Below are 27,195 nucleotides of genomic sequence, written 5' to 3' on the forward strand. Positions count from 1 at the left end.
CCTCTCCGCTGCCCGCTGTACACATGGCCCGAGGGGCAGCCGCCAGTTGCCTCTGGGGAAGAATGGCAGCCAAGGCAGGAGGCTGGCTTCCCCACTTCTGCCCAGGGATCCCCGTCTCTGCCTCGCTACACCTAACCGTGATCTCCAGGGACTTCTCGGAGGCCTCCTAGACTGGTTCTGGATGGGGGATGCACTGCCCAGAGGCTGTGACCACATCTTAGGCCTCTGAATTGGGGCCTCCACAAGAGGCGGCAGCCCCCAAAACTAAAGGGCCTCCCTCTGTCCTTGGTCCTGCTCAGATCTCACCTGGCACCTACTGGGCAGTGCTGGGCACAAGTCTTAAGGAGGACCCTGTTCAGCCGGACAGTGTCCAGAGGAGGGCAGCCAGGCTGGGGAAAAGCTGGCGTGTGTGCCATATGAGGGTCAGGGGAAAGAAGGGGGCCTCGACCCTCCTGGAGGGAAGACGAGAGAAGTGTCGAGGGGGCCCGAGAGGCCCAGGGGCACGTGGAGGCTCCGTGTTGGACGAAGCTTCCCAGCAGCAGGGGCTGTGTCCACGGGGCACAGTCTCAGACTCTGGAGATGTTTAGCAGAGGCTGGAGGCCTCCACGCTGGACCTTGGACACGCGGCCTGAGGTCCAGCAAAGGCTGCTGGGCTGAGACACTGAAACCCATCCGGGGAGGCAGGAGGACGCCGGCCCGACGCCGGCCTCGCGCAGGCATGCTCACCGTGTCACCCGCCTCCAGTGCGGCCAGCACGAAGCAGTGGTAGCTGAGGTCGGGGGACAGAGGCCGGTTGTAGAAGCCGTTGTAATGCTTCTTGTCCCCAAGGGTGAAGGTCTCGGGCAGTTCATCCACCTGCGCTGCGACGTAGGGCTTCAGCCGCTCCACCTGCCGCCGGCGCCGGGCCGCTGCGCCACCCTGGCCGATGGCCTCCAGCAGCTGGAGGCAAGAGACGGAGCTTGGGAGGAGGCCGGCCCCAAGGCACCCTCTCAAATGTTCCTTCCATCTAGGACCCCCGAGGCCTTGGCACCAGAGGCAGGGCCAGGCTCAAAGGCCAGCTTCTACCAGGCCAGGAAAGGCCCCTCGGGCCGGCTGCCTTCTGCCCCAAGCCCAAGGGCCTTCCCCTCCAGGGGGCAGACGCCCCAGTCCTACCTGGTCCAGTTGTAACTCGTCTGGCGTCTGCCAACGGGGGCCCAGGGGGCCGCCGGCCAGGCGATCGATGGGCACCACCACGATGTAGAACCACCTGGGGGAGGCAGGGAGCCGGGGTCAGCGGGACGGCCTTGCGGAGGGTGGCTGGGGGAGCGGGGAGCGCGCGGGGCCGAGGACGCTCACCTGATGGCGGACTTGGTCTCCACCCGGGGCAGCGTGAGGGTGAAGCGGCCGTCCTCCATGTACTTGGCCAGGGGCAGGGGCTTCTGCAGCAGGAGCTCCGGGGCTGTGCGGATGGACACGAGGTGCTGCAGGCCGCCGGCGCTGCTCCCCCGGCTCATCAGCACGAACGAGTACTCGGTGTTGGGCTGCAGGTCCCGGATCAGCTTCTTCATGGAGTGACCGTCCACCTCCACGCTCTGCCCATTATAAAGGATCTGCGGGGCAAGAGGCCCGGGCTGTAGAGGCTCCTTCCTCGTGGCTGGGTTCCAAGGGCCTCCCTGGCCACAGCCACGCCAAGGAGGGCGCTGCGGATCCCAGGCCAGGGAGCGGGGCGCATCCTGCCCACTGCCGGGACCTCTACGGCCGGCAGGGATGGGGACAGCGGCAGGACGTCGGCAGCTGGGGCAGCCCCGGCCCCGGCCCCACGTCAGCCAAGCGCTGCTGGGACCCAGCAGTCCTCTGGCTGTGTCCTCCAGAGACCCCAAGCCAAGGCTGGGGGAGGCCCACCTCTAAGAAGTAGCCTTGGGGGGGTTCTTCTGGGGTCAGAGAATTTAGACCTGGAGAGAGGCTTCACGAGGACCAGTTAGAATGGCCAGAGGAGGGAGAACCTGCATGAGGGCATCCCTCATGCCAGATACCAGAGGGAAGAGCCTCGGGGAAGGGAAGCTGGACCCTCTGCAAACTGCAGGGGATAAAACCTCCCAAAGGAGCCAGGAGTCAAACCCAGCCTTAAGAACACACAATCTGGAGTGTCCAAGGGCAGAGCACCGGGCCGGGAGTCAGCAAAACTCCTCAGCCCAAGTTCAAATCTGGCCTCGGACACTCCCTAGCTGTGTGGCTCAGGGCGAGTCCCTTAACTCTGGTTGCCTCAGTTTTCTCATCTGTAAAATGAGCTGGAGAAGGAAATGGCAAACACTTCCGCATCTCTGCCAAGACACCCACCAGTCAGCAGATGGAAGCCAGGACAAATAAGAGGAGGATTAGAAGGGAAGTGTGTGGTCCGGCAGGTGGTACCTCACCCCAGAGAGCAAAACCAGGAAGGATAAGGAAGCCCTTCTGAGCCCCGTGAGCCGGCCCAAAGTGGAATGGCCTCCTTGGGGGTCTCTGAGCAGAGGCTGCACGCCCATTGGTCAGGGGTGCTGCCATGGGCTTTCCTGGTCAGGTTCTGGTTGGACCCAATGTCTGAGCCCTGAGAACTGGTGAGCACAATTCTTCCTTCTCCCTCATCAGTAAGTCTCGCCAATTCCATCTGGATATTCCCAGCCTCGTCTGAAGGACTACAGTAGCCGCCAGGGGGATGTGTGCACCCCATGTCTGCCCTTGGCAGAGCCCTGCTCCGCTTGGGCTCTAGGATCAAAGGCTCAATCCCAGCTCTCTTTCTACCTTCTTTCCCGGGTGTTCCTACCCCTGGGGCATGGGTGCAGGCCATCCCCCAGGCCCAGGACAGGCTCCATGCCCAGGGGGCACCACCACCTCCTGGAAGCCCTTCTGGATCCCCTCAGCCTCACCCCCTTGCGTACCTTGAATGGCACTGAGGACTTGTAGGAGTCCGGGACTTCCCAGCTAAGCAGCACTGACGTCTTCATTACAGCACTGACCCGGAAGTTCTTGGCGAACACTGGAATTGAAAGTCGACACAGGTTACAGGAGGGTTTCTGTCTGTGAGGGGACGGACCCTGGAGCCCTCGTGTGGTTGGGGAATTCTCACGAGTGGGCTCCTGGGGGGCTGCAGTAGTAGGGGAGCGCGCCCCACGGCACTAAGCGGATGCTGCCAGCGGCCACCAGGCAAAGGCAACCAAAGGCCACCCCTGGGGTTAGAGGAACACGGCCACCAGAGGTGAGATGGCCACTGCCACTGGAGGCCAAAGGGCCAGTCACCGGAGGCCAGAGGGCCAGTCACCAGAGGCCAGAGGGCCAGTCACCAGAGGCCAGAGGGCCAGTCACCAGAGGCCAGAGGGCCACTGCCACCAGAGGACCAGTCACTGGAGGCCAGAGGGCCACCGCCACCAGAGGGCCAGTCACCGGAGGCCAGAGGGCCACCGCCACCAGAGGGCCACCGCCACCAGAGGCCAGAGGGCCACCGCCACCAGAGGGCCAGTCACTGGAGGCCAGAGGGCCACCGCCACCAGAGGCCAGAGGGCCACCGCCACCAGAGGGCCAGTCACTGGAGGCCAGAGGGCCACCGCCACCAGAGGCCAGAGGGCCACCGCCATCAGAGGGCCAGTCACTGGAGGCCAGAGGGCCACCGCCACCAGAGGCCAGAGAGCCACCACCAGAGGCCAGAGGGCCAGTCACCGGAGGCCAGAGGGCCACCGCCACCAGAGGCCAGAGGGCCACCGCCACCAGAGGCCAGAGGGCCACCCGCCGCCAAAGGGCCACCGCCACCAGAGGCCAGAGGGCCAGTCACAGGAGGCCAGAGGGCCACCACCACCAGAGGCCAGAGGGCCAGTCACCAGAGGCCAGAGGGCCATTGCCAGGAGGGTATTAAAACCCACCACCAGAAGTCACTGGGAAATTTCCTGAAGAAATCCTTTATTCACCCAACATTTAAGTCTCTCCAGTGCCCCTGTCCTCAGGGAGCTAACACTCTCTGACCACTTAGACAAAGGGTTCTGAGAAGGCTAGGCCATCAGGGAGGCCTTCCTGGAGGAGACAGATCAGAAAGGGGATTCAGAAGATGAAGTGAAAACGAGGACAATCCCGGCCCAGGAAGTGGCCCGAGCACAGTTGTGGAGGCTCTGAGGACAGAGAAGAGACCGGCTGGAGCGGAGATACAGGAGTAACAGGAGACAAGGTCGCCAGGGAGGGTGACACCAGACTGTGAAGGGCCTCGAATGCCACACCAGAAGAGAAGGCCTCCCACCTGGCGCCCGCCCTCCCTGTGGCTGGCACGGGCCTGGCGCACACACCTTGCTCCACAGGCATGGTCCGCGACTGGATGCTGGGGCTGAGCGGCCCCGGGCCCCGGGCGGTGTGGGCGCGGACCTTGATGTCGTAGGTGGTGTCCGGCAGGAGGCCGCCGAGGGCGAGGCGGGTGCCCCCGGTGAAGGCCTGCAGCTCGTGCTGGCTGTTGATGTCGCGGTAGAGCACGGTGTAGTTGGTGATGCGCCCGTTGCGCTCGGCCAGCACGGGAGGGTCCCACTGCAGCTCCGTGGTCGACGTGGTCAGCCCCACCACCTGCAGGTTCTGGGGGAAGCCGCTGGGCGCGTCTTCGGGGGTGGCCACTTCCTTCTCGGACGCCTCGCCGGGCCCAGCCCGGTTCTTGGCCGACAGGCGGAAGACGTACGTGGCGCCCTTGTGCAGGCCAGTCACGGTGAAGTGGTGGTCCTCCGGGCCGAAGGCCACCGTGGTGGGCCTCTCCTCGTCCGTGCGCCGGAATTGTAGCCGGTAGCCCAGCAGCTCGCCCGGCACGTCCTTTGGCGGGTGCCACTGGATGAGGGCGGTGTTCATGGCGGTGGCGCTGACCATCATGGTAGGCCGGCCTGGGACTGAACGAGAGGGCCCCCCGCCGCCGCCGTGAGCCGCCCCCTGGCGCTCTCTCTGGCCCGGGGCTCGGCGGACACCCCCCCGCCCGGACTCTGACCCCCGGCCCGGGCTCACCTGCCCCCGTGGTGGTGACGATCTTGGGCTTGCTCCGGGCCCCGTCCCCTTTGGTCGTGTAGGCGGCCACGGTGACGGAGTACGTGGTTTCTGGGGTCAGGCCTCCGATGGTCGTCTCCTGGGGAGCGAAAGAAGGGTCTGGTGGGGTTCTGGGAAAGACGGGCGGCCCGGGCAGCCGAGCGGTCCTTCGGGTCATGTGTGATCTGGCAGGCCCGGGGCTAGCGGGATAGCAGCTCCGAGGTCCCTGCCTTGGCCCGGATGGCAACGCTTCAGCCCTTGAACAGAGAGTTGGAGCCCTCTTTGTGCCAGGGAATAAGGGACCCGGCCTGGAGGCCAAGACAAGAGGAGAGCAGGGAGGACCCAGGAGGAGGCCTTGAAGGTTTGCTCCACCCTCCCCGAGCCTCAGTTTCCCCTCCCAAAGAGGAGGAAAGCCCCAAGCGAGACAGGACCCGAGGGGCCGTCTTATCTCAGCCCTTCACTGTGCAGATGAAGAGATGGGCCCAGAGAAGGGCGCACGGCTTGCTAGCAGCCCCGGCGGGTTGACAGGCTCGAGCCCAGGAGGGCAGCTGAGTGGCCCTGCGCAAGCCCCTCCAGGCAAGGCTGGACAAGAGGGCCCCGAGGGTCCTGAGGTCATCCCTCCACTCCTACCATCACCACCGAAACCCAAGAACCCAAGATCCAGGAGGAGTGACAGGTACTCAAAGGGACCCCGTTTCCCTCAGAGCCACCAGAGAGAGAGCATCCAGAGACCCCCACCCTGATCCGCCGAGGAAGCCAGGGCGCCGGCCTCCACGCCACTGCACCCACGCCATGGGCTTCCGCCGATGGTCTCTGCCCTTGCAATCCCATGCAAGGCCCCTGCACTAGACATGCCACACAGCACACCACACAGCACACCACCAACCATGGGGATGGGGGGGTCTCAGGGCTATGACTGACCTTTCCCAGCTCTGGAGGCTCCTGGGTCCCTGAGGCCCAGCACCCGGGCAATGAAGCCTGGGATGGGGGGGCAATTGTTTTGGCCTCCACCCAGAGGCTTGTTGGGGCTCAGGGACCTCAGAAGTGGGCAAGGGGTCCTGGCAACCCTGGGCCTCCTCGGCCTGTCCCCCCCCCGACCACACCTTCCCCAGTGAGGAGCAGCCACTCATGCCTGTACTTACATAGTCCTCTGACTCCTCTGGCCGCCACTGACCACGGGAGGGGGAGAGAGAGATGGAGACAGACACTGGTGAGGGAGAACTAGGTCTGACCAGGGGATGGGGCTTGAGGGACACAGGGGGAGTGCCAGGGAGGGCAGGCAGCCCCGGGCATCTGAGCTTGCCAGCCTATGTGCCCACCGCACCCAGCAGGCAGGAGAGAACAGAAACGGCCCCTCCATGTCATGGGCAGGCTTGTGAGGGCCAGAGTGGACGGTGGGGTGGGCAGCGTTCCACGTGAAGGGCAGGATGTGGGCAGAGGTAAGGCGGGAGGGACGAAACCCCTAGCCAAGAAATGCACTGTCCAGGGGGCAGCCAGACTGGCACGCCGGGGCCAGGGTGGGGAAGCCCTGAAGGCCAGCAGGAAGAGGGTGGGCCGACTGCCGGTGGCGCGGCCATCCTGGCTAGCCGCTGGGCACGAAGGCCGCTCTGCCCAGCCACCCCAGGAGTGGCACGCTTTGGTCCAGGCCCCAAGAGAGCAAAGAAAGGAGGAAGATGACTGCAGGAGCGGGACACTTAGAGCAGCCCTTTGGGCCAGGGAAACGAGGGGCTGCCCATTCGCCGAGCACGGTGGGACACAGGAGCAGGATGGAGGACTGCTGGGCGCAGGGCTGGGACTCTGGGGAAGCAGTTTGTTAAAGGCTTTAAGAGGTAAGAACGCCCGGGGCCATCACAGGAAGGAGAGGCCAGGCCCGTTCTCTCTGGCCCCGGAAGACTTCCGCCTGCAGTCCAGACAGCTTCCTAGCCACGAGGGTGGCTCAAAAGGTAGTGAGCTCCCAATCTCTAGAGGTGTGCGAGCAGCCCGGATGCTATGGCGAGGGGTCCTACTGAGCTAGGAGGGGGTGGGATGCCCTCTGACGCTGCCCTTCTCTGTGGCACAGGGTGCCTGGCAGGGTTCGGGGCGTGACTGATGAAAGGGGGGTCCAGATCGCCCGCCATCTGGGGCCAGGCTCAGAGGCTTCCATCTGGCTGCCCAGCAGCGCCATATGCTTCCCTCCAAACGGCCTCTGGCCTTGGCCGAGCCGGGCAGATGGGGATGTGCTGGCTGGGTGGGGGTGGGGAGAAAACCAGGATGGGCGTCCTTGAGATGCCCTGCTCGGACAGCCGCCCCCTGCCCTGCTGGACTCTTCCAGCTCGGCTTCCGGCGCCCCATCCACCGCCACTGTGGTGGGTGAGTGGAGAGAGTGGGCTAAGAGAGGTGGGCGCAGAGGGCTCCTAGAGAAGCCATCAGAGAGAGGAAGGAGGCAGCCCGGGCCCCGCCACGGGCCAGGCCAGGAGAGGCCGGCGCCTTGGCTCTTGGGGCAGAAGGGGCCACCGCGGAGATGGCCCTCTGGGTCGGGGGGCCTGGGAACAGGGGCCCCTCCGGGGAAGATGGCGAGCTTGGGAAGAGAAGGCCGAAGCGGGGAGGGCAGCCCTGCGGGCTAGAAGGAAAGCGAGGGTGGCCAGGGGGAAGAGGGGGAGTTTAGGCCCCGGCAGACAGGGGCAGGACCCCAAAGAACGGCGAAGGAGGACATGAGCCTCGGAAAGCGAGGGGCTGTGGGTGGCCCCGGGCACTGCTGGGGCGGGCACATTGCTGTGGGAGCCGGATGAAACAGGCCTGGAAGCGAGACATTCGGGACAGAAAGGCTTTGTGGGACTCTGCCCAGCCCACTATCCCGGAGGGGCCTCGGCTGCCCGGGGTTGGCACACGGCCCCCAGCAGGGGCAGCCTTCTCGGGGTCTCACAGGTCTCGCTGCCAGATCCAAGAGGGGACACGAGCTCCCCCCAAGCAGCGTCCCTGGGGGCCTGTGCAGGGAATTGGGGTGCTCGGGGAGCCCCCAGTTTGTCCCACTAAGACGGTGAGCTCCTTCCATCTGCCCCCACAAGCCTCCCTCTCTCTCGGCGAGGCCCTGGGCCTGGGGGCTGTTCTGGGCCGGACCATTTGCCCTCTGAGGCTTCCGCCCTCCACCGTGCGGCTGCCCAGAGAGTGGGAACACGCGGAGAAGAGGCGGAGTGAGCAGGGCCCGTTAGAGCCTGCTGAGGGAGCCGGCCCGGGGGCAGAGGGGGAGTCGTGGGGTCCCGGCTCCCTCCTGGGCCTCCAGGGGACGAAGTCTCGCCCCCGTCCCAGCTCCTGGCCTCAGAGGCTGCTGGGCCCGGTGCCCGCTCCCTCGTCAGAGCCTTCTGCTCCCAGCCCCGGCACTGGCCACCCTCGGCTCGCCATCCCTCCGTCCCCAGCCGGCCCCCCAGTACCTGGGCTTCAGCGAGCATCACATCCTTGATGACCGGCTGCCCTCGGGGCTCGTTGTTCTCCAGCCGCACGTAGGTGACCTGGTAGCCTCGGATCTGGCCGTGCTGTTTGCTGGACACGGGCAGCTTCCAGGACACGTGCACGGCCGTCGAGTTCACGGACTCCACCTCCACCTTCCTCGGGGGGGCGCTGGGCACTGGGGGCAGAGGGGGGCGAGGAGGTCGGGGCCAGGCCGGGCCGGCCCACTGACCCTGCGAGCCCCCGTCCCTTCCCCCAGTGCCAAGAGAGCCCGCACAAAGCCAGTGCCCGCGGGGCCGCTGCAGATGTCCCTCCTCCGAGGCCAGCCTGCACGCTTGGGCCTGGGGCGGGGACGGTCAAGCCTCCGAACCCTTAGCGCCCGGCACAGCAGCTGGCAAACAGTGGGTGCTGGTCTGACCCCGACACCCTGACAAATGGGTCCCTGGCTGCTGCAGGCTTGGGGATGGAGGCAAAAACCACTGGGTGACCCTCTGCCCCAGCACGGTGCCGAATGGCAGCCGGGCAGAGCCTCCCTTAGGGGCACCCCATGGCCTCTGCCTCAATCTGGTTCCCCTTCAGGCAGGAACTCAGACTTCTCACGTCCTCGGCCTTCTTCCTGTTCACGCCCTTCTCTGCCCCCTCCTGGCGGAGCCTGTCCCTCCCCTGCTCCGGAAGCCTCCATGGCTCCCCAGTTTCTGGGGTGATATCGGTATCCTCAGCCCTGCCTGGCCCTATGGAGCACTGCTCAGAACCTCTGCTCCCAGCCCGGGGCAGCGCTCGGCTGGTCTGCCCCCCACCCCCGGTGCCGTTCCCCTGAAGTTCCGCCCCCTGGGGCCAAGCAGAACAAGGCTTGGGAATCCTCGGATCCTTGATTCCGACCACTACTGAGCTTACAGCCCACTAACACCCCCAGATCTTCTTCAGATAGAATGCCGCGCAGCCAGGGTAGCTTCACTGGAGGAGAAAGCGCTGGACCTGGAGTCACGAAGACCCAAGTTCCAATCTTGCCCCAGACACTTACTAGCGTTGTGACCCCGGGCAAGTTATTTCCCCTGTCTGCCTCAGTTTCTTCATCTGTAACAAATGAGATGATCTCTGCCCGGGATGGGCACCTTCCTTCCCCTATCTTGGTTGGAAAGTTGGCTTTTTGTGCCCAAGGCCGAAGCCCTTCCGTGCCTCCAAGAATGCTCCAGGTGAGCTTTGCTGGGAGAGGATTCCAGCCCAGGCTGCGGACGACGGGGACGTCCCTCGCTTCCCCAAGCTGGGTGGCAGTGGCCCCCTCCCCCTTCTCTCGTCTGGCCAGCGATGACCTCAGGGGGACCTCCCCTACCCCAGCTGGGAGGGACCTCGGAAGCTCATTCTACAGAGGTGGAAACTGAGGCTTGGGGAAGAGGACTTGGGCGCGTAGCTTTAGGAAGCTGGACTATCAGGGGAGGGAGTCCAACCACCTCGTTTTGCACATGAGGCAATAGAAGCTCAGAGAAACTAAGTAAGCCTCTAGGTGGGATTTGAACCCAGGTCCTCTGACCCCACAGTGAGGGCTCAGGCTTCCTGCCTTCAACAGCCCAGGCCTCGCCACCAGCAGAGCCCAGGCCGCTGCCACAGGCACGCTCCGAGCCACACCCTGGTTTGTTCACAAACACCCAGGAAAAGGGGGACAGGCCAGGCGGAGACCCCGGAGGGCCTGGAAGGAGAGGCAGCTCCGGCCTGGGGCTCACTGAGCCTGAGAAGCCAGCGTCAGGCCCGGGCACGAGTGACGGAGCAGGACAAGCCCTCGCAGGCAGCTGGAAATGCAGCGTTGGGAGGCGAGGGAGGGCAGGAGCAGCAGTCTGAGAGGGACGAGGAGAGCAGCAAGAATGGAGGGAGGGCACCAGGGAGGAAGGTGGGTGCAGAGAGAAAAGGGGGGAAGAGGGGAGGGAGGGAGGGAGACAGAGATGGGGAGGGAGAGTGGGGGAGACAGACAGAGACAGACAGAGGGAGAGGGAGAGAGGGAAGAAGGGTGAGAGGGAAAGAGCAAGCACAAGAGGGAGAAGGGAAAAAGGCAGGGAGGGATGGAGGGAGATAGAATGGGGAAGGGAAGGAGGAACTGAGGGAGAAAGGAGACAGGGAAGGAGGCAAAGACATCAGCTGTACCCCAGCCCCTCACCCTCCCCGGCCCCCACTGCTCAAAGGTGGCACCTACCATCCTCATCAGTGCGCACCAGCACCGGTGGGCTCTCGGGGCCCGGCCCCACATCCGTGTGGGCCCGCACCCACACCCTGTACTCTGTCCACTTCTCCAGGTCCTGGATCTCCCGGCTGGAGCTGTCTGGTCCAATGCCATCCACCACGTGTCGGGCAGTGTCCTCGCCATCCACCGCCTGGTAGGCGATGGAGTACTGGGTGATGACGCCATTGCGGCTGGCGGCCGGAGGTGGGACCCAACTTACCCAGACCGTGGTGGAACTGGTGCTGGCACACCGAACGTCCTGGGGAGGGGCAGAGGGGGCTGGCGGGACAGAAATGGAGGAAGTGGCGAGATGGGGTAGTGAAGCGTGAATGGGGGCAGGCAGGCAATGGGGGGAGCCTCAGACCCAGCCAGGCAACTGCTTCCGGGGACAAGCAGGGGGCATTTCTTCCCATTGGGGCCTGGTCTTTCCCTTTGACTCAGCTGACCCTGACACATACACACACATACTCTCTCCCTCCCTCTCTCCCCTACTTTCTCTCCCTGTTTCTCTACTTCCCTTTCTCCTCCTACTGTCTTCCCCTTCCCCTGCTTTCCCCCTCCCTCTCTCCATTTCTCCCCCTCCCTCTCCCATTGCTCCCTCTCCCTCTTTCTCCCCCTCCCCCATTCCTCTCTCTCCCTCTCCCTCCCCTCCCCCATTCCTCCCTTTCTCCCCATCCTCATTCCTCCCTCTTTCTCCCCCTCTCCCATTGCTCCCTCTTCCTCTTTCTCCCTTTCTTCCTCTCCCATTGCTCCCTCTCCCTCCCCCATTGCTCCCTCTCTCTCTTTCTCCCCCTCTCCCATTGCTCCCTCTTCCTCTTTCTCCCTTTCTTCCTCTCCCATTGCTCCCTCTTTCTCCCTCTCTCATTGCTCCCCCTTCCTCTTTCTCCCTTTCTTCCTCTCCCATTGCTCCCTCTTCCTCTTTCTCCCTTTCTTCCTCTCCCATTCCTCCCTCTTCCTCTTTCTCCCTTTCTTCCTCTCCCATTGCTCCCTCTCCCTCCCCTCCCCCATTGCTCCCTCTCTCTCTTTCTCCCCCTCTCCCATTCCTCCCTCCCTTTTTCTCTCCCTCTCCCATTGCTCCCTCTTCCTCTTTCTCCCTTTCTTCCTCTCCCATTGCTCCCTCTTCCATTGCTCCCTCTTCCTCTTTCTCCCTTTCTTCCTCTCCCATTGCTCCCTCTTTCTCCCTCTCCCATTGCTCCCTCTTCCTCTTTCTCCCTTTCTTCCTCTCCCATTGCTCCCTCTTTCTCCCTCTCCCATTGCTCCCTCTTCCTCTTTCTCCCTCTCCCATTGCTCCCTCTCCCATTGCTCCCCCTCCCTCTCCCATTCCTCCCTCTCCCTTTCTCCCCCTCTCCCATTCCTCCCTCCCTCTTTCTCCCCCTCTCCTGTTCCTCTCCCTCCCTCTATCCATTTCTCCCCTCCCTCTCTCTGTTTCTCCCCCTCTCTCTCTGCTTCTCCTCCTCCCCCTTTCTCTGTCACCCCTCCACATCTTCTTAGGGACACCCTTCTTAACCCCACCACAGGAAGGTTACTGCCCCCACCCCCACCTCCGCAGCACTCGGTCCTCAGACAGTGCCTCAGGTCAGCATGTGGCTTTGGACCCTCAGAGTCTCGCCCGGGGCTGGCCTGGCTGGGAGCCCCCCCAGTGAGGAGATGGAGACATGGCGGGGAATGGAAGAGAAAAGGGGGTGCAGGGATCTGTGAGGATGGATCCCACATGCAGACTTACCTGCGTGAGGGGCGGGTTGGGGTGAGGGCAGACACACGGGATGGGGGAGGAGAACTGAGCCAGCCCAGCAGGGTGGGTGGCCAGACTGGGGTGCCCAGGCTCTAGGGCCCTAGCTTGGGGGCTAAAGCATTATTTTACATCCTTTCTCAGTGACTGGAGCCAAGACGGATAAGGTCAATCTGGGGGGCCCAGGCCTAGCCAGGAGGGGCCCCGCTCTTGCAGCTGGTATTTTGGGGGGCCAATGAGGCAGTCGGGGCTTGACCTTGCTGATGGCTTCACTGAAGCCAGGCTGCTTTCTAGGGGCCAAGAGGAACTGGTCCAGCTCGCCAAGCACCTGGCAAGCCTTCCCTTTAGGAAAGGGTTCCCACGCCAAAGCACTCGAGAGTTTGCCTACGGCCAAGCCAAGTCTCCAGCATTTCCTCCTTATAGAAAAGGCAGAGAGAAGTGAGCTAGATGAGCTTGATTCAGAATGGACCAAACGGCTGGCCTCAAAGTCCCCGGGAAGAGAGTCTCCAGTGGAGCGCCCCAAAGGCCTGTGCCGCTTAGTCTAAACAAAGGCCGATGGCACTAGACTGGAAGAGCAACACTGGACCAGAGTCGGGATCCACAAGGACCCAGAACCGTGGGCCAAACCTAAGAAGAGGCACGTTTGTAGGGACTGATGTAAAGTCCTACGCTTGGGTTCAAACGATCAATCTCACAAGTACAGGGGGAGGGTGCTGGGCCCTGGAGATGCACATCTTTGCAGCTGTGACAGGCTCTTAATGCCGGTGACTCATCCTCCTGGGGCCGGAAGTGAGATGGTTTCAGCTGCATCCACAGCCATTAGGAAGCCCCTTCTGAATGAGTAGGTGGGGGACTGGGGGAACCTCATGGAACGAACAACCAGGAGGGGGCTTATGGAGCAGCGGGGAAGCCTCAAGGGCAAGTGCCAGTGCCTGGCTGGAAAAGAAATACAAGGATCTGGAGGAGGCACTCAAACTTAGTGTTGAGCCTCTTTGCAATAGGGACGTCCTGGGGCAGCGATGGAGAGGCCAGTGACAGAACAAGGACTTGACAGCAGAGAAAGGCAGATGGGCGGACAGATGGCACCAGACTGGAAGAGTAACAATGGACCACAAAGTCAGGATCCAGAAGGACCTAGAACCATGGGCCTAATCTAAAAAGATGCAAGTTTATAGGGACTAACGTAAAGTCCAAGCAAGAGATGAAGGGGAGAACCACACCCCAAGTCCAGGCTTTATGCCAGGGACCACACTCCAGAGAAATCCTGGGGTGTCCCTGTGCTTAGTGCCCTAAGAGAAGGCAGGGGGAACAACTGAGAAGCGGGTTCTCTTGACCCTTTAAAAAATGAACCCCCTTGTACTTGTTCCAGGGCTAGCAGCAAGGGCTGTACTGGTCCCTGGGAGGAGAAAGACTCCCTGGAAGGAAAAGGCAGTCTCTAGGTGGGCTAAGGGCTCAGCTTTGGGCCCCCGACTTATAAAATAAAACCTGTGTTTTGAAGCCTTGTGAGTTGAAATGCTTCTAAGGGGAGCATATGGTCCAACTTGGGGCAGCCAAATGACATCTCAAAGGTTCTCACAATGTTTCTACGGCCTCTAAGTCAGAAGCGAGCTTTTCAAAGAAGGGCTGTAACCCTAAAACACTTGTGGGGTGTAGTGGACCACCAGCCCATGAAGAGCAAGCTGTATGGAGCAGTAAGAGCCAAGAAAGCCAACCAGTTCTTGGGCTGCCCAGAGAGATGCAGAGCTTTCTGGTCCCCTGAACTCTGCCCTCGTCAGAGCACCTCCCAAAGACTGGCTCCAGTTCTGGGGGACTTCAGAGAAGTCACTAACGAGCAGGAAGCAGAGCGGATGTGGGAAGGAAAGCCAGGTCCCAGGAGAAGCCACTACTGTATGTGCAGACTCGAGGGGATGGGGGCTGGCTTCAAGCATGCGAGGGCTGTCCCTGAAGGAGGGAGCCACGGGAGGAAAGACTCCAGTGATGCTGGGGCCTAAACGTATCCAGGGCCCCTCTGGCCACAGAGGAAGATCTGCTAAGGGCCTGGGGATGGATGGGGAGCTCTGAAGGGAAGTCAAGAGGACCAAATGGCTCAGCCCTGGAGGACAGGGCAGGAGCTAGTGGGACGTGAGGGAAGGAGGCCACTAGGGGCTACTGAGAGCTGTCCCAAGAGGCCTGGGCGGAGGGCCAGGGAGTGGGGCCTGAGGGATGGAGGGAGACGGAGCAGGGCTGGGGGGATGGAGAGAGACAGGGGGGACAGAGGGAGACGGGAAGTGGGGCCAGGGGCCTTCGAGCTCCATCTCAGACTTGAGGCCACTTACCGGCTTCTCTCCTCATCGGCAGCACTCGCCTGGCGACGGGGCCTCGAAGAAGACGCAGGTTGGGGAGGGGGGTGTGCCCCAGGCCTTGGGAAAGCCCTGGTGGGACAAGGCAGCCCGGGACACAAGGTGCGACGCAGGACACTTACTGGACTGCTCTGTGCGGGTCTCGATGGGGGGTGTGAACACCCCAACCCCCAGGTCTGAGCGGGCAGCCAGCTGGAAGTGGTACAGAGTGTCTGGCTTCAGGTCCTCCAGGACGTAGGATGAAGTGGGGTCGAAGGTCACTTTTTGCTGGAAGAGCAGAAGGAAGCAGTGACTCAGAGCTGTGGCGGCTCCTCGGGGCTGCTCGCCATCGCCCCCTGGGGCCTGGGGACGCCTCGGGCCAGGGCGGAACATCTGAGAGCTGGAGAAGGACTTGGTCGGGGCAGCCTTCCCTGGCCAGCGGCCCAACCCCCTGCCGAGGCTCCTGGCCCCCAGACTTCCTCCTCTCAGGATCTTTCCCTCAATCTGCAGGCTGGCTCTGCCCCTCCCCCCAGGCCCGCAGCCTCCTGGCCGTGGCACCCTGAGAGTCTCGCTTGTGAGCTGAACTCTGGCGATCTTTTAGGTCGGGTCTCATTTGGCCAGTGCGCCTCCCGGCCCCTCACCTGGGCTCCGTCTTCGTCTTCCCAGTACACCAGCTCGTACTTGGTGATTCGCTCCTGGGGGGGCAGCAGCCACGACAGAAGGACCCTGGTGTCCGACTCGGCCTCGGCCCGGAAGTCTGCGGGCTGGGCCGGCACTAGAACAGGCCCGAGAGCGTCAGCCCCCGCAGTGGCCCCTGCCCACCCCTACCGTCCCTTCTACGGGAGGCTTGTGGGCCGCGACCCTCCCAGACGACCATCCCGGGACCCCCTGCTCCCCCCGGAGTCTCTGCTCGGCCCCCTCCGGCCCTCCAGGGGCCGTGCTGCCCCCCGAGGTAGCTGGAGCGCCCCAGGACGGCCCTGGTCACAGACCCCCCCTTCTGCCTTGGACTCAATGCTGAGGAGCAGGCGGAAGAGGGTCAGGGACTAGGCAATGGGCTAAGGGACTCTCCCCGCCGCCGCCTCCGCAGAACCCACCTCCCTGCTGCGTCTTGACCTGGATGGGGGCGGAGGGCGGCCCGTCGCCCACGGCCGTGAAGGCCAGCACGCGGATGCTGTAGGTGATGCCGGTGACCAGGCCGCCCACGGTGGTGAGGTGGCTGTCGTCCGTGTTGTGCTTGTGCCACGAGCCCAGGGGCAGCAGGGCGTCGGGGCTGTAGTAGACGCGGTAGCCGCGCACCAGCCCGTTGGGCTCGTCGGGGGGCTCCCACTGCACCAGCATGGTGCTGGCGCTCAGCATGCGGGCCTGCACGCGCAGCGGCGGGCTGGAGGGCGCCTGCTCCCCGGTGCGCGCCGTCACCAGCTCGCTGGGCGGCCCGCGCCCGATGTTGTTCACGGCCAGCACGCGGAACTCGTACTCCGAGAAGGGGCTGAGGCCGCCGATGCTGTAGCGCGTCGTGGCCACGCCGTCCACCTCCTGGAAGGCGCCGTCCCCGGCCGTGGGCCGGTACTGGATGCCGTAGTAGGACACGGGCTCCGCGTTCCCCGAGTCCCAGGTCAGCGTCACGCTGGTGGCCGTGGTCTCCGTCACCACCGGCTCGGTGGGTGGCCGGGGCAGCGCTGGGGGCAGAGGAGAGGCTCAGCGCCAGCCCGCCCGCAGCCAGAGGCGGCCCCGCGGGGCCGAGTTCAAGTCCCGCCCGGCGTGGTCTATGGAGGGGCCACCGCTCCCTTCCCCCAGCTTCAGCTTCTTCAGAACAGCCCTTGGACTGTCCCGGCCCGGGAAAGAGCCCAGGAAACAACAGACAACGTTTGTACGGGGTCTGCCGTGTGCCCGGCGTCGTGCTCGGCACTCTACAAACGCCATCTTGTTAGACCCCCAAGTCAACCCTGCACTCATGAGGTGCTTTTGGTATCTCTATTTTACAGATGGGAAAACCGAGGCAGGTGGGGTCAGGGACCCTCCACGGTTATGCCTGCAAATGAATTCAGGTCCTCCTGGCTCCGGGGCTGCCTCCCCGCGCTAGGGAGAGGACCGGGGGATGTCCCAAAGGGGGTCCTTGGCACTGGGAAGGGAAGCGGGGAGACACGGAGGGGCGGAGAACGGCTCAGTCGGGGCCTTCGACTGCGCCGCCCAGAGGAAGAGCAGGAAGGGCCGGACGCAGAACCCTTCTCAGCCTGGGGCACTGGAGAGAGCGCCGGGAGCGCGCAGGGAGAAGGGGAGGGGCCTGGGGCATCCACAGTTAAAGGGAAGGACGTCCCACAGGCCAAAGAGGGAGGGGTGGGGGGCCTGGGTGAGCTGTGCTTTCCCTCTGGAGTACTGCCTGACACCCTGGCCCTCCCCGGCCTCTCCTCCAGCCCTCCCTGCCCCCCCCCCCCCCCCCCCGCCACTCCTCTGGCCCTTCCGGCCTCTCCTCTGAGCCCAGCAGTGGTTTACAGGGGCTACCTCGAGCCTTCTTTTCTACATGGCCCCTCCTGCCCCTCCCCCGGAGGCCCCCAGGCCTGGCGGCTGACCTTTGACGGTGATCTGGGCGGTGGCCTCGATGAGGCCCAGGGAGGAGATGGCCACACAAGTGTAGTTGGCCGACTGCACGATGTTGGTGAGCTCCAGGACGTTGCGGCCGACGGGCATCTCGTCCTCCCGGGTGAGCTCTTCGGCCCCGGCCATCCACTTGACGTAGGGCATGGGTGCGCCCACGGCCACGCAGGTCAGATTCACGCTGCCCCCAGGCATCACCTCGTGGTTGCTGGGGGGGATGGAGAAACGGGGGGCCACCCGGCGCACTGCAGGGAGAGAGGGACCCAACAGACGTGTGGGCTGGACTGGGAAGGGCGCCCGGGCTCCCCCTCTCCCCCGCAGCGGGTGCCCCTCGCCGTCCCAGCAGCCTTGGGCCAGCCTGGACTCACAGGATGGTCTCAGCCTCCCGCCCTGGCCCGCCATCTTGTCCTCCTGCGGGGCCCTCCTCAGGTCTGGTGCTGGGGGGGTCAGTGGCCCCCCCAGACCCCCCCACTCCTTTTCTACATCAGCACTGGCCCAAGTCCCCAAGCCAGGCCACCCCTGGGCCCTCCGGCCCCAGGTCAGGGTCAGTGGCCTCCTCGGAGCAGACAGGGAGAAGGGAGGCGGGAGGCGGGAGGCCGGCCCGCGGCCTCGGTCAGATGAAGCGGGGGAAGCCCGCAGCTCCCAGGAGGCCCCGTACCCTGACCGCCCGGGGCTGCGGCTCAAGAGGCTAGGCAGAGGTCCGGGGGGAGGGCAGGGCCGGCCCACAGAAAGTGACGGGAGCCACACGTCCGCGGAGGGGCAGTCTCGATGGGCATGAGGATGGGTTTAACATGATGGAAGGGGCTCGAAATCGGGACGAGATTTCCTGGATCTGAAGGTGTCCCGAGGGGCTCGGCCCAGGGACGCGACCCCGAAACCCCGAAGCCGGCATGCCGCATGCCACACCCTCGGCATGCAGGAGGCCCAGTTGGACGGGCAGGACGGGGAGTGGCCAACGGGCACTGCCCCAAGGGCGGCTGAGCAAGGGGGTGGGCAGGCAGGCAGGGGCCAGGACTGGAGAAGCACCCCGGTCCAGTCTGGAAGAAGCCGTGCATGGGCGGGCGGGCGGGCATGCAGAGGAACTCCCAGAGCTACACAAGGCTGCCCAGCGCCACCCTCGCCCCAGGTCAGGCTGGCCTTAGGCACGGCAACGGGTCATCCTCCTCTCCGGACACGCCTCCCACCGCCCCCTCCCCGGGCCTACACAGAGATGGGGGACACCCATGGGGACACGCAGCTGGACAGCTGAGTGGATCAAGCCCGGCCCGGAGGCAGGCCATCCGGCTTCCATTCTAGCCTCAGACCCTTCCCAGCTGCGTGACCCTGGGCAAGTCACTCAACCCTCATGGTGGCGCCTGCTCTTCTGCCCGAGCGGAGACCTAACGCTGACGGGGTTGGGAAAAGCCTAGAGAGGGACGACTAAGGCGTTACCAGAGGAGAGTGCCGCGGCCTGGGGGTGCTGGACTGAGCAGGACCCCAAAGGAGCCCGGGGAGTCCAGGCAGGGGGACGGTCTGAAATCTCATCCACGGGGACGTGAGCAGATCAGTTTGGCAGGGTGGAAGCCTGGAATGAGGCTCCCGGACTCCAGTCCATCCCCCAGTGTGGCCGTTCGGCCTCCTCTGGCCCCCGGGACTCCTGGAGGCCCTGCCTGGCCTAGAACCCAAGAAGCTGTCCAGCTCAAGCTGGAGCCTGATGGCAAGCCTGGGGGGTGGGGGTGGGAGGGGGTCAGAGGCCGTGGCCCGGTCACTCTGCGGCCTTGTACTGTCCTTGTCCTCCCCAGGCCCAGGCTGCTGCCTCTCAAACCTACTGTCTCCTCTCCCAGCACCCCTACCCTGAGCCCCACAACCAGACGTCCCGAGAACAGCAGGGACTCAAGGGCCCACTCCGGGCCTCGCGCTGGCTCCCAGGCCGGAAAGGCTTTTCCTTTGAACCCTCAGAGCTGTCCCCGGGGAGGCAGGTGGCAAAGCCGCGGCTGAAGCGGGGCTCGTCCAGAATGCCCAACGGGGCTTCTCCGGGCCTCCTGAGCGGATCAGCCCTGGCCTGTGCTAAGTAGGGTCCAAGCAGAGGAACCTGGGACAGGAACGGCCTCCAATCTGTCTCTAGAACCCCAGAGGCCAGCATAGGGCTGGGCACATCAATGCAAAATGACCCTGACCCACAGGCTAGGGGCTCTCGGGCAGAAAGGCCTGGGTTCAAATTCTTCCCGTTTCTCTTACTAACAGTACAAAGGCTTGGCCTGAGCTCCCAGCGGTCCCTGCTGGGTCGAGCCACCCCCAGGGCCCAGGCCCGTCAGAAGGCTTCTCTCCACGTCCCCTCTCTAACGCCGCAGCTCCTCCTGTTAGCAAAGCTGGACGAGGACAGTCCTGGAAGCCACGGCCTTGGCCAAGCCGGGGGGCCTGCAGACATCCCCAAGGTCAAGGCCGGCCACAACCCCCACCCCAGAGCACGAAGGGCCTTGCCGGTGGTGGCAGCCCCTTCATACCAGGAAATGGCTCCCTCTGGCCCCGGCTCTCCCTGCCCCCGGCGCTGTTGCCAAGAGTCCTCCCCTTGTTCTGGTGGCAGGGATTCGACTGCCTGGAGACAGGCCCTGCAGGCCCCCTGCCGCCATTAGCCCAAAGGACGTCTGTCAGGCCAGCTCTGCCTTCTCTGCTGGGCGGGTCGCTGCCCCCCACCCCACTAGGCTTGGCGAGGCCGGCCGGCAGGGCTAACCGATAGCCCCCAGGGGTGCCTGGCCTTCGAGGTCCTCGTTCCACAGAGCAGCAGCCTCCAGCCCCCTCCCCTGGGCTCCCGGGAGATGGGCCGTGCTGCCCACAGGGAGCTCCTGCCCCCCAGACCTCCTGGAGGCTCTGGGCCTGCTTCCCCCTGAGGACTCGTCAAGGCGCAGTGTGGGGTCGGTCTAGGCAGGGGTGTCAGGGGCCCCTTTACTCTCTTAGTGGCCCGGCCATACGCCGAAGCCGTCGTTCTCCGGCCAGAGAAGGGGGGTCCTGGCTGGGAAGGCCGGCCTCCCCGCCTCATCTGCCCCCATCCCTTCTCGTGTGTGCTGCCGACGCCTCACACGGTCTCCCAAGGGGGCAGCCGTCTGGGGATTAGATTTCAGCTCTAACTTGGAAGTCTAGTTTCTGTGCTGACACCCCTGGGAAGGGGGGCCTGCGCAGCCATTGGCATCCACGGGTGACAGGTTAATGGAGAGGGGCGGAGGGAGCCCGCCCTGCCGGCAATCTGCATCCACTGCCCGAATTCTGCGGCCCCCTGAAGGCGGGGGGAGGGAGGCACTGGCTGCACCGGGACAAAGTACCTCGGAGCCAATTCAGCGCAGGCTGAGCTGGAGCCGGGAGACAGAATCACGGCACCAAACAAACCCGGGGATTTACGTGTTCTCTCTAGTGGCCGGCGGGGCCTTTCTGAACTCTGCTAAGCCCAGTCAGCAGGAGCGAGGGAGGGAGCGGGCGGCCCAGAGCCCGGGAAGGCCGGAGGCTCCCCGAAACACAAGCCGGGCAGGAGCTCTCCCTCTGCCTTTCCCACACAGGCTCCACGGAGTGTGGGCAGCTCGAGCCCCGGACACCAGGGAGAAAACCTTGTGGCTTAGGGCCCAGTGGCGCAGATGGGGCCTGAGCCCAGCATGAGGAGGCCAGCTTCCGGGGGCCTGTGGGGGCTGCCTCCCCGGCCAGGGCCAGGGCCAGCCCAGGAAGCTCCGTCCCTTGCCAGAGCTAGCTTGGTATTTTTACAGGAAGTTGACCTCACAAGGCCCAGCCCAGAGCATGCACCCAGCCCTGTCCAGGTCCATGCAGATGTCACGCGTGTGAGCGCACGTGTACTATGCATCTACGCGTGTGGACATGCCTAGGCTGAGGAGGGGCGGGGGACGCTTCAGGCAGGGGCAGCATGCAGGGGGGGCAGGCGAGGAACGCGCGCCCCTGCCCCCCAGCGGCCGGGCTGGTCCTGGGCCCCAGGCCGACAGGCGGAGTTCAGGCGGGCGGGCGGCGGGCAGGTGGGCCTCGGGGGCTCCCCTGTCCCTGTGGCCAGGTCCCAGCTGACCTGCGGGGCTGTCGATGGAGAGATAAGAAGTGAAAGAGACCAACCTTCTCGCTGATCTGAGAGATGAGAGTTTGGGTTGATGGCAGAGTGCGATGAGGATGAAGAGGGAATAAAAAAAGACAAGGAGAAACACAGAGAGTAAAAACAGGCCAGGCTACGGCTGCCCACACAGCACGAGACAGACAGACAGACGGCCTTCTGCCCCGCCCCACCCCACGGACCACACGCGCGGCCGGCCTGAGCCCCACACACAGACTCGAGACTGACTCATGGAGAACGAGGTGGACGGGGCCGAGGCCCCCGCGGACACTCACGGCAGGAGCTGGGCTGGGGCGCTCCCCCCGGGGGACCTTCCTAGTGGGCCAGAAGGGCTGGACCCAGAGGCTGCACCTGAGAGAAATCCCTGGGAAGGAGCCCCCCGGATCCCAGCCCCCCTCTGGAGCCTGTGGGACAAAAGAAGTGTAGATGGCTCAGGGCCTCGATGGCAGCGACCTCACCCTGCTCACTGGGCTCTGCGGTCCAGGGCCAGCCGCGGTAACTGGATCCTGGCTGGGCTGGCCCGAGGGCAGCAGGGAGGGAGCCAGAGAGGCGGCTGTGTCTCCCAGCCCGTGGAGGCCGCATCTGGAGAGTGAAGCCTGACGAGGCGGGAGGGCCGGGGCCCCGAGAGGAGCGGAGGGGGCCGCGGGACCAGCTGGGGTGGCTCTGGACGCCTCCAAGCTTGGTCACTAACTCCAGAATCAGACAGGGCAGCCACTCCCGGGGAGGCCAGAGACTGGGAGCCAAGGGCCCTACTCACCCGTGAGCATGGTGGGTAGGGGAGACCTCACAGAGGGAGGCGGGCCAACTCAGTGGGACGAGGCTGGCAGGGCCCGAGGGGCCGTGCAAAACCTCCAAACGCTAACCCAATTCCCACGTTGTCAAGGGGGAGCCTGGGAGGGGGACCTCCTTGCCATCCCTCAGCGCCATCCCCAAACTCCGGGCCTTTTGCTAAGGCTGTCCCGGAGTCCCTGAAGAGCCTGAACTCCCTTTGCAGTCTGTCTTCAGGGGCTGTCCGGCATTTGGGAGGCCCAGCCCCTTCCCTTCCCCAAGCCTTGTCTCTGGGTGGCAACACAAGCACGCTGTCCTCCCTGTGGCCAGGGACCGGGTCACTTCTGTCACTGCCTGGCCCACAGGGAGCACCTCCTAAATGTCTGATGACCGATAGGGCCGGCACCAAGGAGGGACAAGTCAGTGCGGACAGGGGCTAGCAGGGCTGAGGCCTGGCTCCCCTGGCATGGGAGGGAGGGCAGCACATGGGCTCTAAACAGGCTGGCGGGGTGCTTCTCAGCCCAAACTAGTTCTGGATGGCAGGAATCTCTTGCTCAGAAGGGCTGGAAGCAGCAGAGAGTCAACGTCACCCAGAAGGAGACAGGGAGAGAAGGGGGGGGGGGGAAGAGATGGAGGGAGACTGAGGCAAAGGAAGAATTTCTGGGATGGAGAGGCTTGGCATGATCCAGTTCAGCTCAGACCTGATAAAGAGTCCCCGCTATGATGCCCTGGACCAGGAGGTGTTCAGGGTCTCCTTGGAGACCTCCTGGACAGGGGGCTCATCCATCCCAAGGCAGCCTGTGCCTGTGAGGGATGGCTTTTCAGCTCCAACCTGCCTCTCTGTCCTCCACACCCAGGGCCTTCCTTAAGCCAGATGCCCAGGCTGGTCCCTATCCTGGCTTCCCTCTTCTGGACACTCTTCAGACCTGAGCACAAAGCTCCTGAGGGGGGCAGGGGGCAGTGGGACCCTCAACTTCTTGTTTCTGGAGTGCTGCCCCTCTCAAGGTAGCCCAAGGCCCGGGTCCCTCTCTCCTGGCAGCCCCAGTGGCCCAGAGCTGTTCTTCCGCTCAAATACCCAGAGTCCTTAAAACAACAACGACAACAACAACGAAAAACAGCAGCTATTGAATGAGGCTTCCCTACGTCACTCCCTGTTGTTGTGAAATCAAACTTTTGAGCCCAAATGTAAGAATGAGTCTACCTGACCTTCTTGGAGTTATCCCGGTACTCCAGGCCTCATCTATGTGTGATGAGCCCACCATCTGTGACTCAATCTACGTCCCTAATAAGATAAAGTCTGACCAGCATCGCCCGATCTATGGCATCCCTAGGACAGTCCACTCGCTTCCCAAGAGACCCAGATGACCATAGCCACAGTTACTCTGGGTCCAGCCTCTTGACCAGTTCTGAATGCGTTTATCTGGCCTGCCCTCTAGCCTGGACCCCTCGACCTTCTTTACCACAAGAGTATCAGCAGTTTGGTGAATGACTGCTACAATCTAGGTAAAGCAAGGCGCTCCTGGCCCCACGCACCGGCCTTATACCTGTCCAAAGAATGCTAGCAGTTCAATGGGTGGGAGCCAGGCCTAATGGTGCCAGGTGGCGCCAGCATGGGATCATTGCTTCCCTTTCTGCGCGTCTTGCAATCATCCCTCGAATAATATGTCGAGAATTGTCATAACTGGAAGCTAAGGTCATGAGCCAGGTCTGCAGGCTCTGCTCTATCATTTCCTTTTCTGAAAAAAAGGAAATGTGAAGGCAGAGCAAGGCAAAGCCCCAGAATAAAAAGGGGAGAGGCTTAGAGATAGACAGATGGCAAGAGAAAGGAAGGGTCTGGGGCAGGAAGAGGCTCCCAGGGAGGGGAGGCTAGATACAAGTCACACATCTGTCCGTAGGTCACAGGTGCCCCCCAGGAACCCTAATGAGCAGACCTGGGGGAATCCCGAGACCCACCTCGATCACAATCCAGCCTGAGAGTGATGAGCAGGGTTGAGGGCCAGCCCTACACCTACAAAGAAAGCAGGCAGGGGCCGGGAGGAAGGGGGTGACTCCCCCCCACCTCTCCATGCCCTCAAGCAGCCTCCCCTTCCAGGAACAGGATTCGAGAAGGCCAGGTTTTGAGGGCTCAGCTCAGCCAGATTCGCCTCCCCCCTCCCCAACCGCTGACCTCACATCTCTTGCGTGCGGCCTGAGGTAAAAGAGGAGAATAAAGCCAGGGAGGAGGTCAGGACTAAGAGGAAAGAACGAAGGTGGGAAAGAACCTTCCAACACTGGGGCACAGGGGCAAGGAAGGCTTCCAAGAGGGCACAAAGTGGGGAAGCACGGCAAACACACGAGATGACCAGGCTGGCATCTGAAAGGCTCTTGGCATGCTCCGGAGAGGGGCTGACTCCAAGAAGCTCAAATTCACCATGGATGAATATAAAAACCTCTTCCCAAGAACAGAATGGAGGAGGTTTGGCTCCACTGGTCCAGGGTGTCTGAAAATGATCAGGTGGTTTCAGTGGACAGTGGCCGGGAAAGTTCACCTGAGTCTAATCCAAGGTCCAGAAAGGCCATGGATCTTTGGGAGAGTGTCCAGAGGAGGGTGGGTAGGCTGGAGAAGAGCCCCAGGTCCTCATCCTGGCAGAAGCAGGTGAAGGATGGAAAGACTTGGAGTATCTGAAGGGAGAAGGCTCCTATGGTAGGACTAGCTGGGTTCTGTTTGGCCCAGAGGGTAGAACTGGCCGCTTCAGGGGGTAGTGAGCTCCCCACTCAGCCACGTGGCAAGGGGGGGATGCTCCTCACCTGCACATTCATCATGGGACTTGGGCAGGGAGCCTGACTGCTCAAAGAGGTCTGTGAGAAAGGTCACAGCAGAGATGTGCAACCAGGAACCCAGGAATATGGGCTTTAGGAGGAACTAGGCACAGAGGCTCTCAGGGCTGTGAACGCCAAGTGGAGCATTTCGGATTTGTTCCTGGAAGCGACAGGGAGCTACTGGAGTTGACTGGGTAGAGGAAGTGACAAAGCCAGGCCCGAGCTCTAGGAAAATCATGGACTAGAACGGGGAAACCTGAGGCTAGCGTAATAATCCAGGCAGGAAAGCCGAGGGCCTGCACCAGGGTGGGAGCAGTGTCAGAGGAGAGAAGGGGGTGAATGCTAGAGATGCCACAGATGTGAAATGAAGCCTTGGCAACAGGTAGGACATTGGGGGGCCATAGTGAGGTGGTCAGGAGTTCAGGATGATTCTGGGGGACTAAGGATGAGGGACAATCACTGAGGCCTGAGGGAAGATGGAGAGCTGTCCAGGGCAGGTTACAGCTGAGAAACCAAGCAGACAGCAGGGGTGCAGGCCTGGGCAGAGAGATGTGGGGGCATCTACACCAGTGGCCTAGATTCTGGGGGCCTGGGCAGAGATGTGGGGGCATCTACACCAGTGGCCTAGATTCTGGGGGCCTGGGCAGAGAGATGTGGGGGCATCTACACCAGTGGCCTAGATTCTGGGGGCCTGGACAGAGAGATGTGGGGGCATCTACACCGGTGGCCTAGATTCTGGGGGCCTGGGCAGAGAGATGTGGGGGCATCTACACCAGTGGCCTAGACTCTGGGGGCCTGGGCAGAGATGTGGGGGCATCTACACCAGTGGCCTAGATTCTGGGGGCCTGGGCAGAGATGTGGGGGCATCTACACCAGTGGCCTAGACTCTGGGGGCCTGGGCAGAGAGATGTGGGGGCATCTACACCAGTGGCCTAGACTCTGGGGGCCTGGGCAGAGAGATGTGGGGGCATCTATACCAGTGGCCTAGATTCTGGGGGCCTGGGCAGAGAGATGTGGGGGCATCTACACCAGTGGCCTAGATTCTGGGGGCCTGGGCAGAGTTGCCACTTATCCATAATAGGCATTTCATGTTTTTCAGTTTCTGAACATAGTTCTGGGGTCCTGCTTAATAAATGTTTGTTGACTTGGCTTGACCCTGGGGAGAAGAGCAGGTTCCCAGGTCAGAGACCACTCTGTGGGTGGGGACTGATGGGCACATGGTTGATGGGAGGCCCAAGAGTGGCTACAAGAAGGCTAGGTAAGGAGACTCAAGGACTGGCAGCCTGGGCTTGGGCGCTACCATAGGCCATGCAGGAAATCACAGAAGGGGAAGGTCCTTGCCACAGTCTGCATTAGAAGGCAGCTCCCAAAATGACCCATCTTTGAGCAGGGGAGGCCCCATATACCCTGTGTCCCGAGGGGCATAATAAACAAGCCACACTGGGAAAATGAAGGGAGGAGCAATAGCTTCCCCCACTGGGGGCTCTGAGGAAGGCTCCTGGGAACCCCAACAGAACCCAGCAACAGATCAGGAGCCGAGTCTGGCCACGACACCACTTTCCCAGCCCAGGCTGTGGGCTGGCCCTGAGGGCTCCGGGCCAGGGAGCACAGCTGCGTCAGAGAAGGGGGATGACAGAGGGCCAGCAGTCCTCCCCCCAGGGCCTGCCTGGGCTCCTTACCTCGCACGTAGAGATTCGCAGGGGCTGAATAGCGAGTGCCCGCCGAGTTGGTCGCCACACACTCGTACTTGCCCTGGTCTGACTCCTCGCTGTTCTCTATCTGCAGCGCTCCTGTTTGCAGAGAAGAGAGAACCAGGGCATGAAAGTCACCCAGGGCAGGGCTGGGAACATCACGGGAGAGACCCAGATACGGCCCATCCCCAGGTCCCTGTGCGCCACCCATGAAATGTAGGCCTTGGTGGCCTGTGGGCCTGGAGCCTCAGCCCCACACTCCCACCTGCTGCCCGACCTGGAGAGGAGGCAAACTGAGACTGCCAGGCACACCCTGGCACCCGGCTCCCCAGAGAGGGCAGGGCCAGGCCCTACCAAGGGGTGACTGCTCTGGAGCCAGTAGGGTTCAAGTCCTATCTCTAACTAGTTGTGGGACCCGGGCAGTTCTTTCCCCTCCCTGAGCCTCAAATCCTGCATCAGTAGAGCGGGGGCAAGGCTTTGGGTGCTAATGCTGACTTTCAGGGCAGCCCTGGGAAAAGTGCAGGGGCTGTTGGAGTCAATACTGTACCTGGAACCCCAAAGGAAAGAAGGGCAACTGGCTGGGCCACGGACCACCAGAG

The 27,195-nt window shown here is 63.1% G+C and overlaps 1 protein-coding gene across 13 annotated transcripts in view; it reads right to left on the reverse strand.

Moving 5' to 3' along the window:
* The window catches only part of PTPRF (protein tyrosine phosphatase receptor type F), a 75,923-nt gene that overhangs the window by 14,401 nt on the left and 34,327 nt on the right, over nucleotides 1-27,195 (reverse strand). For 5 of the 13 annotated variants that reach the window (XM_056815287.1, XM_056815288.1, XM_056815286.1 and 2 more), the window contains 14 exons: nucleotides 26,585-26,695; nucleotides 17,239-17,508; nucleotides 15,766-16,347; nucleotides 15,313-15,446; nucleotides 14,815-14,959; nucleotides 10,598-10,903; nucleotides 8,400-8,593; nucleotides 6,135-6,161; nucleotides 4,975-5,092; nucleotides 4,284-4,862; nucleotides 2,895-2,992; nucleotides 1,336-1,589; nucleotides 1,153-1,246; nucleotides 727-939 (listed from right to left, as the gene is read on the reverse strand). In XM_056815287.1, the coding sequence (XP_056671265.1) occupies nucleotides 727-939; nucleotides 1,153-1,246; nucleotides 1,336-1,589; nucleotides 2,895-2,992; nucleotides 4,284-4,862; nucleotides 4,975-5,092; nucleotides 6,135-6,161; nucleotides 8,400-8,593; nucleotides 10,598-10,903; nucleotides 14,815-14,959; nucleotides 15,313-15,446; nucleotides 15,766-16,347; nucleotides 17,239-17,508; nucleotides 26,585-26,695 (3,125 nt within the window). The remainder of the gene's footprint in view (nucleotides 1-726; nucleotides 940-1,152; nucleotides 1,247-1,335; nucleotides 1,590-2,894; nucleotides 2,993-4,283; nucleotides 4,863-4,974; nucleotides 5,093-6,134; nucleotides 6,162-8,399; nucleotides 8,594-10,597; nucleotides 10,904-14,814; nucleotides 14,960-15,312; nucleotides 15,447-15,765; nucleotides 16,348-17,238; nucleotides 17,509-26,584; nucleotides 26,696-27,195) is intronic. The other 8 variants (XM_056815289.1, XM_056815291.1, XM_056815292.1 and 5 more) reach the window with 7 other exon arrangements.

This window comes from Monodelphis domestica, chromosome 2, assembly GCF_027887165.1.
Source record: "Monodelphis domestica isolate mMonDom1 chromosome 2, mMonDom1.pri, whole genome shotgun sequence".
Taxonomy (NCBI): domain Eukaryota; kingdom Metazoa; phylum Chordata; class Mammalia; order Didelphimorphia; family Didelphidae; genus Monodelphis; species Monodelphis domestica.